The sequence below is a fragment of the Hippocampus comes genome, unplaced genomic scaffold (assembly GCF_001891065.2).
Source record: "Hippocampus comes isolate QL1 unplaced genomic scaffold, H_comes_QL1_v1.1 scaffold166, whole genome shotgun sequence".
NCBI lineage: Eukaryota > Metazoa > Chordata > Actinopteri > Syngnathiformes > Syngnathidae > Hippocampus > Hippocampus comes.
In genome coordinates, this window is record NW_017805452.1 from 763,820 (window position 1) to 781,647 (window position 17,828).

At 43.1% G+C, this 17,828-nt stretch overlaps 2 protein-coding genes across 6 annotated transcripts in view; both read left to right on the forward strand.

The window, feature by feature from the left end:
- atp9b (ATPase phospholipid transporting 9B) overlaps positions 1-11,475 on the forward strand; it is a 31,244-nt gene extending 19,769 nt beyond the window's left edge. For 2 of the 5 annotated variants that reach the window (XM_019874166.1, XM_019874167.1), the window contains exons 20-27: positions 1,111-1,209; positions 1,533-1,767; positions 1,900-1,964; positions 2,055-2,210; positions 2,699-2,763; positions 3,289-3,455; positions 4,271-4,474; positions 5,063-7,552. In XM_019874166.1, the coding sequence (XP_019729725.1) occupies positions 1,111-1,209; positions 1,533-1,767; positions 1,900-1,964; positions 2,055-2,210; positions 2,699-2,763; positions 3,289-3,455; positions 4,271-4,474; positions 5,063-5,199 (1,128 nt within the window). In that variant the 3' untranslated portion in view covers positions 5,200-7,552. Of the gene's footprint in view, positions 1-1,110; positions 1,210-1,532; positions 1,768-1,899; positions 1,965-2,054; positions 2,211-2,698; positions 2,764-3,288; positions 3,456-4,270; positions 4,475-5,062; positions 7,743-9,858 lie in introns of those variants that run through there. The other 3 variants (XR_002168749.1, XR_002168750.1, XR_002168748.1) reach the window with 3 other exon arrangements.
- A 101-nt stretch (positions 11,476-11,576) lies between these two features.
- nfatc1 (nuclear factor of activated T cells 1) overlaps positions 11,577-17,828 on the forward strand; it is a 26,818-nt gene continuing 20,566 nt past the window's right edge. The window contains exons 1-3 of the mRNA XM_019874169.1: positions 11,577-12,659; positions 15,186-16,200; positions 16,270-16,429. Of these exons, the coding sequence (XP_019729728.1) occupies positions 12,638-12,659; positions 15,186-16,200; positions 16,270-16,429 (1,197 nt within the window). The 5' untranslated portion in view covers positions 11,577-12,637. The remainder of the gene's footprint in view (positions 12,660-15,185; positions 16,201-16,269; positions 16,430-17,828) is intronic.

The window sequence follows — 17,828 nt, forward strand, 5'->3', positions numbered from 1 at the left end:
GGTGGGGGGGGGGGGGGGAACTGTAACTGACTGATTCAACTCCTGTACTTCAGTTAAAAAAAAAAAAAAAGTACTGAATTTGAAATCATACTTAAATACAGAAGCAAAACTAACCACCGCTCATACTGAACAATTTTGTTACATAGCCTAATTGTTTTGTTTTTTTCCCCCATAATATTGTGATTACCGGTACTATTAAATACGCAATAGTTTTTTTTTGTGTGCTCTTCCCACATGTTTATTTAAAAAAAAAAAAAAAAAACCACAATCAATCCATTAATCTGTATTGTAATTAACAAAATCAGAGTTATTATACTTAAACGTTTTAGTTTAAGTAAACGTTTTATGTTAAAAATGTTGGCATATGAGCCATGAATTATGATGAATTATTAAAACAGTTTATCGTCTTCAATTAGAGTAAACTTATTCTTTGACTTGCAGTCTTTTAAGGTTTTACCAGAACAACTTCACAAAATTCGACCAAACTAGTGTGGCAGTAGTATGAGGAAAGAAAAAAGTAAGATTACAACAATAATGCAAACCAATCTGTGGCTTGATCAACACAACTTTTCATGTTTTGGGGGTTATTGTACACCCCTAAAAAAAAAAAAAAAAAAAATCCAGTACTATTTGAAAATTGCAACATAATCACAATACAACCCTAAATTGTTCACCATTATTATCTGGTTCTTGTCAGTGTGGCAACATGGCCCGAGAAGGTCTGAGAACGTTGGTGGTGGCCAAGAAGTCGCTGTCCGAGGAGCAGTACCAGGACTTTGAGGTACCAGTCTACCCTTCATCGCAGTTTTCCCCTCGGCTCATCAGCAGACTTGTGGCGACTTCTCCCACAGAGCCGCTACAACCAGGCCAAACTGAGCATCCACGACCGGACCCTTAAAGTAGCAGCGGTGGTGGAGAGCCTGGAGCGGGAGATGGAGCTCCTCTGTCTGACCGGCGTGGAGGACCAGCTGCAGGCTGATGTTAGGCCCACGCTGGAGCTGCTCAGGAACGCCGGCATCAAGGTCTGGTCAGAAGATTAAAACATGTTAGCCAATTGAAATGGAATGGAAAGTATCACGTCATTGTTTTTTTATGATTCCACCCCCCCAGATCTGGATGTTGACCGGGGACAAGCTGGAAACTGCCACGTGCATCGCCAAAAGCTCTCATTTGGTCTCTAGAAACCAGGACATCCATCTTTTCCGACCGGTACGTGCTTGAAGTACACCTTAACTCTCCTGAGAGAGTGTGACGACTCAGGGCCGAAATGGGTGTTGCGTTTAGGCTAGCGGCTGCATGTTTTCAAACCGTCCAGAGTCTGAAAGGAGAGAATGCCAGACATTTTCGTTTGTGGAGGCAGCACTTCAACACAGTCACACATTAGTTAGTGGAAATTTTCATGCAGCAATTTTTGCTCCAATTACCATCATCCATATTTTAGGTTCAGCCTGGATTTCATGTGAAATCCTTGTGTGCTAACTTTTATGTGAGGAGTCAACGGTATGCGTGTGAATGCGCTTGTCCCTGTTCAGGTGACAAACCGAGGGGAGGCCCACCTTGAGCTCAACGCCTTCCGCAGGAAGTACGACTGCGCACTGGTCATCTCGGGCGACTCCCTGGAGGTGTGCCTGCGCTACTACGAGCACGAGTTTGTGGAGCTGGCGTGCCAGTGTCCCGCCGTGGTGTGCTGTCGCTGCTCGCCAACGCAGAAGGCCCAGATTGTCACGCTGCTCCAGCAGCACACCGCCAGTAGGACCTGTGCCATTGGTGAGCCAGGCCTCACAAACGCCACGATGACCTATTTATGTCCTCTATGGGTGGGAGCCAAAGCTAGCTTTATTATGAAGTTTTTAATCTCGATTTCTTTGTTGTTCATGCGTTTGATTTTGTGTGCAACAGGTGACGGCGGAAATGACGTAAGCATGATCCAGGCTGCCAACTGTGGGATTGGAATCGAAGGAAAGGTAAATGTCATCCGACAAGAAACTCTGCATCCATTTGTGCCATTCAGCTTTTTTCTTTTCGGGGGGGCACTTATTTTGTGATTCGAACAGGAAGGCAAGCAGGCGTCGCTGGCGGCCGATTTCTCCATCACGCAGTTCAAACACATCGGCCGCCTCCTCATGGTGCACGGCAGGAATAGCTACAAGCGCTCAGCAGCCCTCGGGCAGTTTGTCATGCACCGGGGAATGATCATCTCCGCCATGCAGGTACACTGAGCGTCCCGTCTTTGCTATTCTTTTATCTGCTGCTTTTGAAGTCTGATGATGTCTAAATTCCATTAAAAAAAATACAATTTAAAAATGAACGAGCCTGCTCTAATAAATAAAATGACTCACGGAATTGAAACATTCAAAATGAAATAAATACTAACTAGAATGAAAAATCCAAAAGTAATATAACCCTGCTTGTGACGAATTGCCATCTGGCCATAGTTTGAAAATGACAGATCATTCCCCTACTTAAGCCGACGCGTCATGGGTGGTGAAACTCTTTGTATTGTGGGGGGGGACTATGGCAAAATTTGTAAGGAGCTTGCTTACAAACAAATATTCAGAAGTGAACACCCAACGAGCTAATTTCACACATGATGGGTGGCCAGGCTCTCCAAAGAAGCAAACAATTTAAAAGTAACTTTTTTCTACTCTGTCCCCATGAACATCGACATTTGACTTTTTTTTTTTTTTTCCCACTTTAGGCTGTCTTCTCCTCCATATTCTATTTTGCTTCTGTTCCCTTGTATCAAGGATTCCTCATGGTTGGGTATGTCTCTCTTTCATCTTTATAGCATTCCTCGGTTCTATACATTACATTTTGATTTTTTTTTTTTTTTCTGGTACGTCTATCATGTGTTATGGTGGAAATGTCCCGTTTACAGCAATCGTTTGTACGGTATACTTAAGTGCACTTACATGTGGCGGTCACTTCAGCGGTTTACTGAAAACCAGGAGTACGTCATCTCAATGAGCACACTCACACAGGAAATTAACGTACCATGTTAATCCGTAGCGCCTTTTCTCACAGTGGCACAGTTCTCTAAATAAAAATACTCCCGGTTGAAGTTCACTGTGAAACTGCTGACACACATAACCAAATAAAATGAATCATTGAGCCAAACACCAAATTGTTCAACTAAACCGTATAATTTTGTCTAACAAAAGTATGCGAGCTTAATGCTAACACGTAATTTAATATGCAATAAATGGGCTAATGAAATTAGCATAGATGGTAAGGGTAATTTATGAATCTTTGAACCAACACTTTGACTTTTTGAACTCCCACGTACAGTTACGCCACCATCTACACCATGTTCCCGGTGTTCTCACTGGTCCTGGATCAGGACGTGAAGCCGGAGATGGCGCTGCTCTACCCGGAGCTCTACAAGGACTTGACCAAGGGCCGCTCGCTTTCCTTCAAGACCTTCCTGATCTGGGTTTTGGTTAGCGTGTATCAAGGTAACATGAAATTTCTAATTTCCAGTGCCACCGCCCCCCGCCCCCCCGCCCCCAGCTTAAAAGTCACTATCAGAACGTCTGTTTCTCAGTGTCTTAAGTTTCCAGCTCTATCGGCTGGTACAAGGCATGTATAAGGATAGTTGTGTAATGGCTAAGCCGTCCAGCCAGTGGGAAAGATCTGCACTTCTGGTCAGGCATGACAGACTGACAGCTCTGCCTTTTTTGTAATTTAATTAAAGGCCACTCGTGAGGGCGGGAGGGTGGGAGGGTGGATTTGAGGATGATATGAGATGGAGGAGGGCGAATATGAAGGGACAGACAAAGGCAGTTTATTACAGCGGTTGACCTGTCGGAATGTGCTGCATGATAAGTGATTATGTAATCCGTGGCGACTGTTAGCACTGCTTTGTGCTCCGTTTGGGCCTCAATGAAAATTTAGCAACATACAGAAGCACTCAAATTGTATCGTGAACAAGTCTGTACAATTTTAGTTTAGATTTTATTTTACACACACCTTTTTTATTTTATATACATTTCATTTGATACGTTATTGGATTGTTTTTTTTTTTTATTTTCCTTTTTTAGAGGTTTTTTATGTCATAGTATTCATGTAATTTCTAGTATTTTTGTCTATTATCGAATACATCTTTACATAGCACTCTCACATTGTCATTTAATGTTTGCTATACTGCATATATGGTATAACATTTTATATTGTCTTTTACATTTTTTTATTTTGTGTGTGTGTGCACGAGTTTGTAATGTTGATGTTGTTCCGCGCTCACCGATTGTGGACTTTTCCCCGTCGCCACCAGGGGGCATCCTGATGTACGGTGCCTTGGTGCTGTTCGAGTCGGAGTTTGTGCACGTGGTGGCCATCTCGTTCACGGCGCTCATCTTGACCGAGCTGCTCATGGTGGCGCTGACGGTGCGCATGTGGCACTGGCTCATGGTGGTGGCAGAGTTCCTCAGCCTGGGCTGCTACTTGGCCTCGCTCGCCTTCCTCAACGAGTACTTCGGTGAGACACACCCTTCAATGCGTACACAAATTATGGGATGCCAGGAGGATGTTAGGTAATAGCCAATAGCAAAGCAACAATTAATATGTTGCCTTCAGGAAACTGGGAGCTGCGAGCAGCAGCCCATACTGTATTTTTACTTTTCGTATCTTGAAATTTCTTTCGTAATTAGAGGCAATATTTTCCTGTTGAGGCGTTTCATAATTTGAAAATTTCGTATGAAGAGACGTTCGTAAGTAGAGGTACCACTGGACTTATGTTTGAGTTCATGTGCACTTTATCTATTTTTTTGATTAATTTAGGCATCTATTTTAAATTGCTGTATTTTTTGAATATCATACTGATTTGAAATGGAAACATACTTTGTGTATTTTGCTTTATATGATTTTAATTGTATTTAGTTTTTTGATGATTTGTAACTTCATTAATTTTTTTGCAAAACTTATTTTTATTCATACATTTAGATTCCTTAACTAATAGTAAATTCAATCATTTTGTATTTTAAATACAATATCTTTGCTGTAATGTACGACTTGTGACTGTAACTTTTCTGTTTTTAAGTCTTATTGGTTGTGTGTGTTTCATCAGACTTGAGGTTTATCACCACGTGGCCTTTTATTTGGAAGGTGTCGTCCATCACACTGGTCAGCTGCCTGCCGCTTTACATCATTAAGTACCTCAAGCGGAAATTCTCGCCATCCAGCTACTCCAAACTGGCCTCCTGAGACACACACGGAAGCCATCTTGTCATCAACTCTCACACATTTTTTTTTTCTTTTCACCGCTGCAACTCCTCACTGCTGGATGTGGAGGTCAGTAATGATGTTTTTATTTTTTTTTGATTGATATCTCTTGAGACTTTTTGTGATTACTTGAATGGAACGAGCACAAAACAATTAAAAATGGTCTTTTCACACATTAAAATGGCCGCCGAGAGGGAGTGCACATTTCAAAGGTCCTAAAGTGTAATTTGTAGACTTTTGGTTTACATTTTTTAGGTGTTAATTTTACTCTGTGCACTTAGGGATGTCTGGAATGAGTTTTATCATTTACGGCATCCCTGTTTGCATCTCTGCCCGCACATATTGTATTTAAAGTGTTTAAAAAAACAAGACAAGAAAAACGTACCACGCAATATGTAGAGAAGGACGAATGAAAAGTGGTGGTGTTTTTTTTTTTTAAGCTTTCCCTAAAGTTTATATCTCTGCTGTCGTTTCAGAATATAGAATTTTTATTTTTAAGTCCAGCACTGCAAATTCAAACCGTGTCGCTGCTAAATATGGTGTTTAATTTTCCATTTGAGATTACAGTAAAAATTTACATGCTGAAAACATTCCTGGTTTTGAAATTCTCCCTGCAGTGTCGCCATTTGGCCACTAGATGGAGAACAAACACCAAATATTTGACAAGACAACAGAGCCTTCATTTTGTTGTCCAAATTGAGCAGGAATATAATTATAAAGGGGGAAATAACTCTTATTGCCATATGAGGGCTCAAGAATACACTTGAACATACTTTTTTTTCCCTGTATGTTGACTTCCAAATTCTAGCTGTCACACTAACTTTTACAGGCTGCATTCCAAGGACCAGACTTTCTAAATCTTTCGCCAAAGTGATATTGAAGCCAATATATAAAGTGTAAACGAGCCACTTGCCCTGGATATTGTAAACATGCTGCATACAGTATAAAAAAATACATGTAATTCAGCCACACAGGCAGTTCATTTATGATGTGAAGTCATCTTTAGTAGACATGTCTGGTACGTGATGTCATCTTTACCGGATGTCTCAATGAAATGAAGTGAAAGAAAAGTTCCCTCAGTTCCCAATAATTCCACCACCTCCCGCATCACTCCTTTGTTGATATAAAATGATTTTAAAGAATGAGCCCCTAAACGTTGGATCATATTTTTATTTGCATAAACACTGCCGTGGGACGTCGTCTTTTGCATGTGTCACTTGATGCTTTGTGCGCATACGTGTCCCATCACACACGTGTTCAGTTACTATTAGTGGACGCATTTGTTTTTGTAATGCGAAAGAGAACATAAAAAGAGCAGATTGTTAGATAGTCTGTGTACTGTGTTCCTGCATTCCTTTGTGTTTAAATATCCGTTGCTTAAAGAAGTGTAACGCCGTCATTGATGCTACTTTTCTTAGCGCTCCAATGCGGTTTTGCATTGTATATTAGCATTCAGCTAGAAACATCCGCTTGTGACGTGGTGTTGGGTTAAATATACAATGTGTGTAATTCTCATTTCATGTTTTATTTTATGTTTGGGAGCTTCTGGCAACAAACTAACTTCAGCCGTGGCGAGCTGATGCCACATATTCGTTAGCTAGCAGTATTTAAAAAAAACAAACAAAAATGTCAGAGACAAACATTTCCAGACTTTCCTCCAAGGCAAGAAACTTCCCTCTTTCAATCTAAACCAAAAATATTTGCTTTACGTGAAGCTAACACTGCCGTAATTACAGGTTTCGCCTGTATACGCATGCGTAAAAAGTGGGGGGAAAAAAAAGATGTGCTTAGCATGTAATCCAAAGCAGCCATGGGGCAAACAATGTGTAGCGCAATGTGTTATCAATTTGTGCAGAAAGAGGAGAAGTAGTTTGCAGATGGATGCGGATGAACGTGATGGTCCGATGGCTTTTACCGCTTTGCGCTGACGTTTGTGACTTTGTGGCATGAGGAGTTAAACCGTTCCTGATTTTGGGACTTTCTTCATGCTAAACCATTAGCCTGCTAGCGACAGACCGCCTTGACACACACACACACACACACACACACACCACGCACTCCATTTCACGCAGCCCACAATTGGGATGTAAAATTCACTGACACAGCACAACTGCAGATGCATGGAACATCTGTTGATTTTTTTTTTTCTCTCCCCTTCTGCTGCATGCGCTAGGATGATTTTTTTTTTCTCTCAGCCAAAAATGGAGAGCTGCCATTATGCTATTATCCTATCTGGTTACTAAGCAGCAGCTAAAGTGGCCGCGCCGACCAAAAAGCGTACGCCGTCCGTCTTGGGCGCTCGCTATGAATACTAAGAAGAAGAAGAAGAAGAAAATACAAGATAAAGTTACTGCTAATGATATTCCCTGAAAAACTCCATGAGGTGAAGTTTTAGCTCAGACCAGACCTCATTCTACCGGGAGCTTTGGCGAGGGTACATGTTTTATTTTCAACCTTGGCATCCATTTTTAAATACTTTTTTTTTTTTTAATTTGTACTGCATAAATTGTAGATTTCAAATTCTATTTTAAGGGTCTTTAAATTAGTGGATAATTCTTGCAACGACTAGCCTGGAGATACACAAATTTTCTCCCCCGCCCCCACCCTAGTTAGGTTGCTTTTTATATATTTGATCTTGCAATTACCACTTAAATACTTAATTTTAGATTTTTTGTGTTGCTTTCAAAACGCATTTAATTTTGTTCTACAAGTATTTTACTTTTATTTCGTTAGCATTTTTTTTTTCAATTGCCAATACGTACACTTATGTACTCTGTTAATTGTCACCTTTTTGTTTCTTAAATAATTTCATAATTTTATGTTGTTTGTCTATAATATGCACATAATTTATTTCCTATTCGAAATGTTAATTCACCTCTATTACTGATTTATTTTTCCATTGATATATTTTACATTTTTATTTTTACATTTTGTAAATATTTTATTTTCTTACATTTAATGCATATTTTACCTATATATTATAAACATTTTGTTTGGAATGGATAAATCAAGTTATTTTCTGTAGTATTCTATTTACGGCAATATTTTGTTAATTTTAGATATTTATGTTGTATTCGTGTATTAACTTTTGATTTTATTTTACTTTCTAACTACAGTTTTGAATGTGTATTTGTTATTAAATATAAATCTATACATTTCTGTTTTCATTTTCCTCATTTATATATTTTACTGTATGTATTTCACATAATGTTCATATTCTCATCACGATTTTACTTATTTGGCATCCATACACCAGTTTTGCAGTTATTTTCACTGCCACTTTTTTTTATACTGCCCCCTTTTGACCCGGAGTGTGAATTTCAGCTCTTTTGCAAACCTTTCCATGTTTTCAAGTCCTCATTAACGCGCATTTTGTTCATAACTTTAAACTCTGATGTCCATTATACAAACTCACTACTCTTCACATGTGTGAGTCAGTGATCCCCCCTTCCCCCCCTCCCTCCTAAACTGTCCTTCGTGGGAGTGAGTCACGGGAGCAAATTTGTCTGTTAACCACTCGCTTGTGGTGCCACCGCCGTGACACTTCTGCGCTGTCGCGCTTGGAGCCTTCATACCGTGCTCTTTGGAAGAGAGAGAAACAAAACAAAAAAAAAACCGGAAAGAAACCTCTCCCCCCAGGCTCCTCCCTGCCCTGGGCCGTTACCAGGCAGCGGCCTTCACAACAGGAAACTTGGGATTCCGTCATAGTGGCCGGAGAAAAAAGGAGAACATTGATGGGAGACAGGAAGTCTGAGCGCAGGAAAGAGAGCTGAGAATTGAAGGGAGGGACGTTTAGCCAGCCAGCTAAATAAAAACTCAGCCAAAGTGGCTAAAACATGGCCTCCGCCAAGACCCAACGGTACATGCCTCAATTTGGTCTTTCATCCTTTTTATGGAGAGAAATGAAGCAAACTGGTCAAAAATGCTAAGTTAATGTCACACATGCATTCTTTTTTTTTTTCATAATCTACTACCCTCACATCTTGCCCAAAATAGCCACGATCAGACGTAGCCAGTGTCAGACGTTGCCAGTCATTTTTGAGATAAAATGTACGTTTCTGCTTTCTCTCACTCAGTTTTGCTAAATTGAAGAAAAATAAAATAATTTATAATATGCTCTGAATTCAGAAAAATAGAACTTTATAATGCTGTGCCTGCATTTAAAAAAAAAAATACATAAAATGTGAAGACTAAAGCTGTATGCGTGATTGTGCTGCTCTTACAGTGTCCCACCTGGGGGCAGTATATGTAAAAAAAAAAAAAAGACTTACGTCCACTTCTCAGTAAGTTGCAATATTAATCGTTCTTCGCAGAGGATAAGGAATGTATGCCTGTGAGTATTATGTTGTCTGTCTACCTGTCTCTGTTTCACCGCATGACAACATGATACAAGTTGATGTACAATAGGATATATTGATATATTTAAAGAGCTGAAATTGGAAACGACAAAATCTGACAGAACTAGTTTCAATGCAATTGCATTAACAACTAAAACTGTGGGGGGGGGGGGAAAGCGGCGCCCTCCCTTCCCAACTTTTGACAATGGAAACCTTAACAAGTCAGCACATTAGGCCTTTTAAGGACATGCTACTGTTATTATTCATAAATGAAAATACACATTCATGAAGGTCTTTTTTTTAGAGTTGCCAAGACAAGCAGGTCATGAGTCAGCAGCAGGGAAAGTAGAACTTTGCTTCTTTACACATGAAAACATCATCTAATGTTCCTTTCTGCTGGGGAGACAAACCAGATTGTCAACATTTTATTGTGCAGGGACACCCACTAAACGTTTTATTGTGGAGCTACACCCACCAATCTCACCGCGGTTGTCAGAAGCGGGGAACATTTTCGTGTTTGTCCAAATGCTTGAGGTCCAAAAGAAGCCCCTGCTTGGACAGCGAAAAACTTTTCAGAGATGCAGGAACATTGGAAGCGTGCAATTGAAATGGAAGTTGGCCAGTTCGGTTTTTAAACAAACATTTTAGTGGCAAATTGCAAGATTTTAAAGTTAGATGAAAAAAAAAAAACAATTAGCCAGCTACACCAGTTTTTCCGATACACACAAAACAGGGTCGACGTTTCTTGCATAAGACACAAAGTCCAAGGGGCACCCGTGTCTGGAATTCTACTGAATGTCGGCCATTTTAGTTTGACGACCCCATTTAAGGGGCAAATTCCAAGGCTCAAAAGCTTGGGGAAAAAAAAAATGGCGACCCAAGGCGGTCACAGTGATTCGCATGAAATTTGATGGAAATGTCCATCATTATGCAACGCACAAAAAAGGTCTCAAGGACCCCTGCCCAGATATGATAACTCGGCCATTTTGGTTTGAAGTGGCTATATTTTCTGTGAAACCCAGAGCTTGGAAGTTCAACAAACAAAAACAAATCTCCCAACACAATTTTCACAGATCAACTTCAAATTTGGCAGTCATGTCTACAATAACAGGGTGAACAAATGACTTTTAAGGCCCCCCTGCTTGGAATTAAACAGGAAGTCAGCCATTTTAGGTGAATTCCGACTTGGGGGAATTCTAGTTCATCATTTCGAGGCGTCACTGTGAAAATGGGGCCACAAGGAATTCTTGGCTACTATTGTTATTGTGCCATCGCATGTTCGGTTTCTGTGTCTCGGGACCCTTGTGGTCTGTGGTGGCAGTTGCCGTGCCGACTAAGTGACGACCACCCCAACTCCCTCATCAAAGAGTGCCGGCGTTATTTATGAAGACCACACCAGTGTTTACTGCTGCACGTTTGATTTACCCATGCGGACCCCAACCACGCAAACGCCCACCCCCCTAACCTCAACCCCCAATTTATTTTCCATGAGGTCAATGAAATGACAATTGCCCTTTGAGGGGACGAACAAAGTTTTATGTAAGAGGAGATGCGCTCAATTGCCAAATAAGGGCGAGGCAAATCATTTTCGGAGCTCATTATACGTTTTGCTGTGAGCCAAATGAGCTTAAGTAGCGTGACGACATCAGGAAAAATACGACAATGTCACTCTGGGGGAACAACAATCCGATACGTGTCAAAGCTAGCTGGCTGAAATCTTGCCATGCAAAATCACACTGTTCTTCTCCAGTCCTCTAGGTTGAGCGCCGTCTAAAATAGTGAGTATAAGTTCCCGTATTGACAGCATTATTTTTCTGTTGATCGCCAAGGTTTCAGCAAAATCAATTGTCGGTTTTTTAAGCGTTCCAATCGAAACAAAACTTTTAGCGCACGTCCACAAATTTGACGGACTTGAGGTCACCGTATCACTAAATTCCGTTTGATATCAAGAATTTAGATTTTAACTTATATTACTATTTCAGACACCAAAATTATTAATTTTTTTAAACGGTGTGGTTGAATTGCGCAGACCTTCAGGAATAGCGAGTCAAAGTCACCACCCGAGAGCAAAAGAACCACTTCGAGCTGGTCCCAACCGGTGGAAGCGGATCCAGCAGTTTGACCGCAGCGAGCGTCCTCTAGGCGCGACCCACGCGGGATCCTGCGTTCATGCATGTGCTCGGCGTGTCAAATGACGGGGTGCGTAGGGTATATAAAAGACTTTGATATTTTTATAATGGCCGCATCCATAATGATGCGTTCGGCGGGCCCGCAGGCTCACGTGACCTTCCTGACGGCAGGAAGCACGAGAAGCCATTTGCCTTTGCAAAACTCCTCGAGGTGCCCCTGCACTCACATCACAGGCAACATTTGGACTTTATGTATATACCTACTCGACAAAATATATTTAGTTGACTTTGTTTCAATATATTTTATTTACAAAGCTAATTCCAATGAAGTTGGAATGTTGTTAAATAATTGAATACACGACAAAGGTCGCCTTTTTAAGAGCATGGCTGCGTCCGCCCGCTTTTAGCCGACGTTGATTTGATGTTGATCGTATTTTGAAGCACACGTGTTTTTGATCCTTCTGCCGGGTGTTTTTGGGACTCCATGCAGTTTGATCAAATCCTCCAGGATTCCCTGCCAGCCTGGTCCGCCCGCAGCTGCGCCTGCGCCGCGCGCCGCCAGGATCTCCACTGGATGGCGTCGGCCGCGCGCACGCACGTTTGCGTCACTGGCGCGTTCCGGAGCGGAAGGGGGCAGGGCAGGACAGGACCCTCCCAGGGAGGCGATCCTCTGAGGTGATCCCCCGGTTTAAAAGGCGCTCCAGTGTGCTGAGCGTCACGGTCACAGGCGAACCAACGGAACCAGGATCCCCCCCACCCCCCTTCCCTACCACCACTCCCACACACACACTACAGAGGAACCCTTCTGGATTCCCCTCTTTCGTACAAAAAAAGGTTATTTCGAACCTGGGGAATACTGCAACTGTAGTGCTTCTATGGATCACAAAGTGAATCGTTTGGCATCCGAAGCAACAGTTTGACATCACTTTGTGCTCTTTGGGCTTCCAAAAGGAGATGATGAAATCTGCCGAGGAGGGTGAGTTTTCACTTTTGTGACTTAATTTGACCTTTTCCATAATGTTTCATTAATGTACTTTCGGAACATCTGATGACACGTTTGACATGTCCGTGTGGCACTTGGCACAATGTGACGATGATTCACTTTCATGCAAAAAATAGAGATGCTTCCTGATTCCGTTTTTTGTCCTGTTTCAAAATAATACATATGATATCAGCATATATGTAAAAATTATTTTAAAAATCCACAGCCTGAACAAAAAAAAATCCATAAAAACCATAACCCAGGTGAATTAATTACAACCAAGGAAAATCACTGTTGGAAAAAAAAATGTATACACTCTTCTTGATTTTTGTTTTCACATTTTCTAGCTCCTACAATCAAACAACCGTGTTCCAAGATCCGCAAAATATCAAGTTTAATGTCCTCCCCCCTCCCTGTAAAAGTAAGATAATGTCCTCTAAACTCAACACACCACAGCTGATCAATGATTTTAAAAAAGAAGAAAAAAGGCTTTAAAAATATGAAAAATCAAGCTGCTCTCAAACATTGAAACCACACCCCAATCAACTGTCAAATACCACTACTGCGACCTCCAGAAAATGCACGCTACTTCATAGACCACGCTTCTTATGTGTACAATTTTTGAGGTGCGAAAATATAGCCTCTCAATGCCTCCAGTGACTGGAATATTCGCACAGGATCATCGTGGTGGCTTTTCTGCGCCAGGACACCGAGGCACTCTAAACTGTCCATGCCACCATGAAGTCCCTGTCCACAGACTCATGTCAGACTTAAAACTAATAATATTAACAATCCCCCTACTCGCTCTTCTTTCTTTGCTTGACGTACGTGCACTCACTGCCGACAACGAGGCTCTCTAAAGTGGACTCCAAAGCTCAGCACGTGGCGCCATTTTTAGCCATACCCCAAAAATCAGGAAAACTGAAATGTTGAAACACTGTTCGCCATAGCTCCACAATTTCTCCATAGTTCTCAGTTTTTTTACATGTCTTCAGCAATTATCTTCAAACGTTTCGAAAACAATCTCGGAATCCTCTATGCCGGATCTTAAATATTTCAAAAAGTGAGCCTTTTGTTACTACCTAGTGGGACGTTGAGGCGTCCTAAATTAAGCCGTTCGGCCAAGGTTTAAAAAAAAAAAAGAGAGAGAAAAAAAAGGCCTACTTGTGGTTTCAGACTCCTCGGGTGCCGCTGATGTCATATAAATTTAGACGGGTGCCTATTAAGCTCGCCTATGTGACGTCTGCTTCCCAGGCTTTTTGGCACGGACGGCACAAGGTAGACACTCCCCACCAACAAAAATATGCACTGTAGTGTTAACACTTTGTAACGGTGTGAACGAACTGCACACATCTTGCAGTGTGAAATGAGGGGGGAAAAAAAACCATGTTGGGTTTGGTTATAGTGGGGCCAGATGGAGTTTATTTTTAGTTGTTTTATACAGTATGCGTTCACCCCCACCACCCACCCAGTCTCCAGTTATACGACTCAAACTGTTGGAAATGTTCTGTGTCATTGTTCTTGGACCAGGCAGTAGCCAAAGCCCAGTGTGACTGGTCATGCTGCGGTGGATAAAACCGGGAAGACTCAATCTAGGCACATGTAAACCCAAACCTGATGGTTGGGCGAAGCTTGTATTTATTTTGCTTGTGACGAGACAATTTGTCATCCTTCTGGTCTTTCACCCAAAAGCTGGTTCCACCCCCTAACCAGTACAAAAGTCAGCTGGGATGGGTTTCAAGCTCACCGGCAACCCTCATGAAAGCACAGCACTGTCAATGGGGGTGGTGGTGGTGGAATGAAAATACCGTATTGGCCCGAATATAAGACGGCCCTGATTATAAGACGACCCCCTCTTTTTCAAAACTCAAGTTTGAAAAAAGACTTTTTGAACACCAAATTAATTTTTATACAGAAAATAATGACAGTACATCTGAAATGATTCTAACAATATATTTGAGAGAAAAAGCATGTTATTTTGCCTCATTCAAATCTCAATATCTGACCATTTAAATATGTAAACTAAAGTGCAATCACATTCATAAATGAATGGCTTCTGGTTTTTGAAATGTAAATTACATCATAACTTCTCCTCAGCTGCCGGTTAACCTGGCCGATCTTCGACCCACTTTTCTCCAGATTGTTGCTACGTTTCTCCATTTTCTGTTATCTCTTCTATTATTTTCTTCTCTTTTCTTTCTTACTGCTATTTTTATTTTTCTTCTTCATGCTACCGCTATTTTTATTTTTATTCTTCGTGACGGGTTCACTTTGGCCTAGGGAGTCAAGTTCAGCATTCGCTTCAATGATATCTGGCGCCATCTAGCGTTGTGAATGGGTAAAATGTCTAGACCCCGAATATAAGACAACCCCCACTTTTTCAGTCTTATTTCAATGCAAAAAACACCGTCTTATATTCTGGCCAACACGGTCATGGATGGGGAGGGTAGCACTACAGAAAAGCTGTGTGAAGCAATACAAACCTTGAGTGAGTCTTCTGCCATTCTGTTTGTCTTCCAGACGCATATGGCTACACGCCCAATGTCAGCCTCTCCATCCCACTGGGCAACCCTTGCCTCGCACCCCAGTACCTGAGCCTCCAGTCCAGCCCCGTCATCTCGGTCTCTGAGGCCCACGTCTTCGATAGCCAGGACGAGCTGAGCGCCGCCGGCTATTACTCGGTCCGTCCGAACGGGGCTCCCGCCCTGGAGAGCCCTCGCATCGAGATCACCGCCTACAGTCAGTTCCCGGAGGACGAGGCGGAGCAGGACAGCCTTCCCGTGGCCAAGCGGGTCAACTCCGTTGTTACGTTGACCCTCCCCAGTGCAGATGGTTACCGCGATCCAAGCTGCCTAAGTCCGGCCAGCAGCGTCTCTTCCCGCAGTTGCCAGTCAGAAGCGTCATCTTACGAGTCGGGCTTCTCGTACAACTACGACCAATCGCCGCAAAACTCTCCCTGGCAGTCGCCCTCGGTGTCCCCCAAGGGTTCCACCCTGGCCCTGCCTAGTAGCTCGCCGCGACACTCCCCTTCCACATCGCCTCGCATAAGCGTGACGGATGACCCCTTTGTTGGCCGGGGCAGCTCCAGGCCTAACTCCCCTTGTGGTGCCAAGAGGAAGTACAGCTTTAACGGTGGCGGGACAGCACACAAGCACTGCCAGCACACGCCCAACCACTCCCCGGGGCCGTCACCCCAAACCTCGCCCCGACTCAGCGTCACCGAGGATTCCTGGCTTCCTAACACCAACCAGTACACCAACTCGGCCATCTTGGCGGCCATTAACGCTCTGAGCACGGACGGCATGGCCGACCTCGGGGAAGGTATACCCATGAAAGCTCGGAGGACCAGCTTGGAGCACAACCCCACCGTCAGCCTCAAGCTGGAGCCCGGCGGCGAAGAACTGACACCCGGGGAGTTCTGTCGAGACGAACACCTCTCCAACCGCCTGCCTCTGAAAAAGGAGGCATACTGCGGAGGTTTCCTCGATGTGCCTCAGCACCAATATGCCTGGTCCAAGCCCAAGCAGTTTGTCAGGTAGAGAAACTCTTCAAATGTTCGTGTGTTGGAATCATTGGGGAGCAACAGATTTCTTGTCTTTTCCAGCCCGTCTCTGCCGGCCCTCGACTGGCAGTTGCCATCCAGCTCAGGACCTTACAGCCTACAGATCGAGGTCCAGCCCAAGTCCCACCACCGTGCCCACTATGAGACTGAAGGCAGCAGGGGGGCGGTGAAAGCGCTTGGCGGAGGACACCCCATCGTACAGGTTTGGAACCAGAGTAATGTTTTCCACTTTGCTTTCAGTGTTTGGACTGTGGGAAATATTGTTAGATAGAGTTCTACTTCCTCCTAGAGCGGTGATGTAACTCAGTTTTGGTCGTAAATGGGTGACTATGCCGGAGGCTTATCAATTTGGAACCTTGTATGTCGGGACTGTCATAAACCAAAGACCCGCTGTTGGTCTAGCGCAGCGGTGCCCATTGGAAGATCTACTTTTCAAGCAGGCAACCTCCCACGATCGCATGCATGCAAACACGCGCACACACGTGCATGTGCACACACACGCAAGCCATGATGAGCAACCTCCATAAGGGACCCTAACATGAGCGAAACAGACAAATAATCTCGATACAAGACAAGATTGCGTTTGTAGCAGCTCTGATCACTAGCTGTGATTGCGGACCGCTGACTGCGAATAACTTCGGAGCGGTTTCAGTTACTCAGTTACAAAAGCTCTTCGCCGGCAACCCGATGCGCACACATGGCTTGTCCGGCAAACTGATCAACCTCGCCCCTTCTCACCTCCGCCGTGTTCCCCCGCCCGCTTTATAGCCGGTGTGTCAAAATGCAGTGGCAAGCTATTTAAAGCTGTCACATTTCTGAATGGGATACGCTATTAGGCCGGCCGGTGGCTTCCTGTCCAGACGAGGGTGACTCACTGGTTTTCCATTGCGTCCCACATGGCTGCTGCACACACACACACGCACACACACGCGCACAACTGCGAGATGTAGACTAAGCTCTGAAACCAGCAACAGCTTAGTCACATTAAGAAACGAGTGTGTCGGTATGTCCTGCTGCCTCAATCGGCTGACCTCGGACTGGCCATAAACAGCCAAAGAGACGAGCTAGCGTGCGTGTTTCCGTAATGCATTGCATGGCGATCCTCAGATACTGAGTGCAAGGTGGCGAATGTGCAAGGGAATTTTGAGACTGGAGCAAGAATGTCTGACTTGCCTTTTGACCACAGAAGAAAATGCAAATTCCATATAGGGAGGTTGAACTAACATTCAAACTCTGAGCAGTGAACGTGCTAATGTAGATTTAGCTCCTAAACCCAATCTGCACTTTTTCATAAATATCAAAGACAATTTCGAATCATCTGAAATATTGACATTCATGTTTTTATCAACATCAAAGACGGTTTTGCGTTTCAAAATGGCTTTGTTTTTGAAAAACGTGGAGCCGCCTGATTTGAGCGCAATCACAACCACATTGCTCACTTAACACCAAACTCAAACGTTGCAAACTTATAGCGATCAATAAGCTGACCATCTTCAGTGATTTAAATGAGCGTAGGTGCGAACAATTTAAGAACAGGAGGCAGTGAAAGAGAGAGTGTGTTCTTTCTTTAAAAAAGAAAAAAAACCAAATGCCCCCCCCCC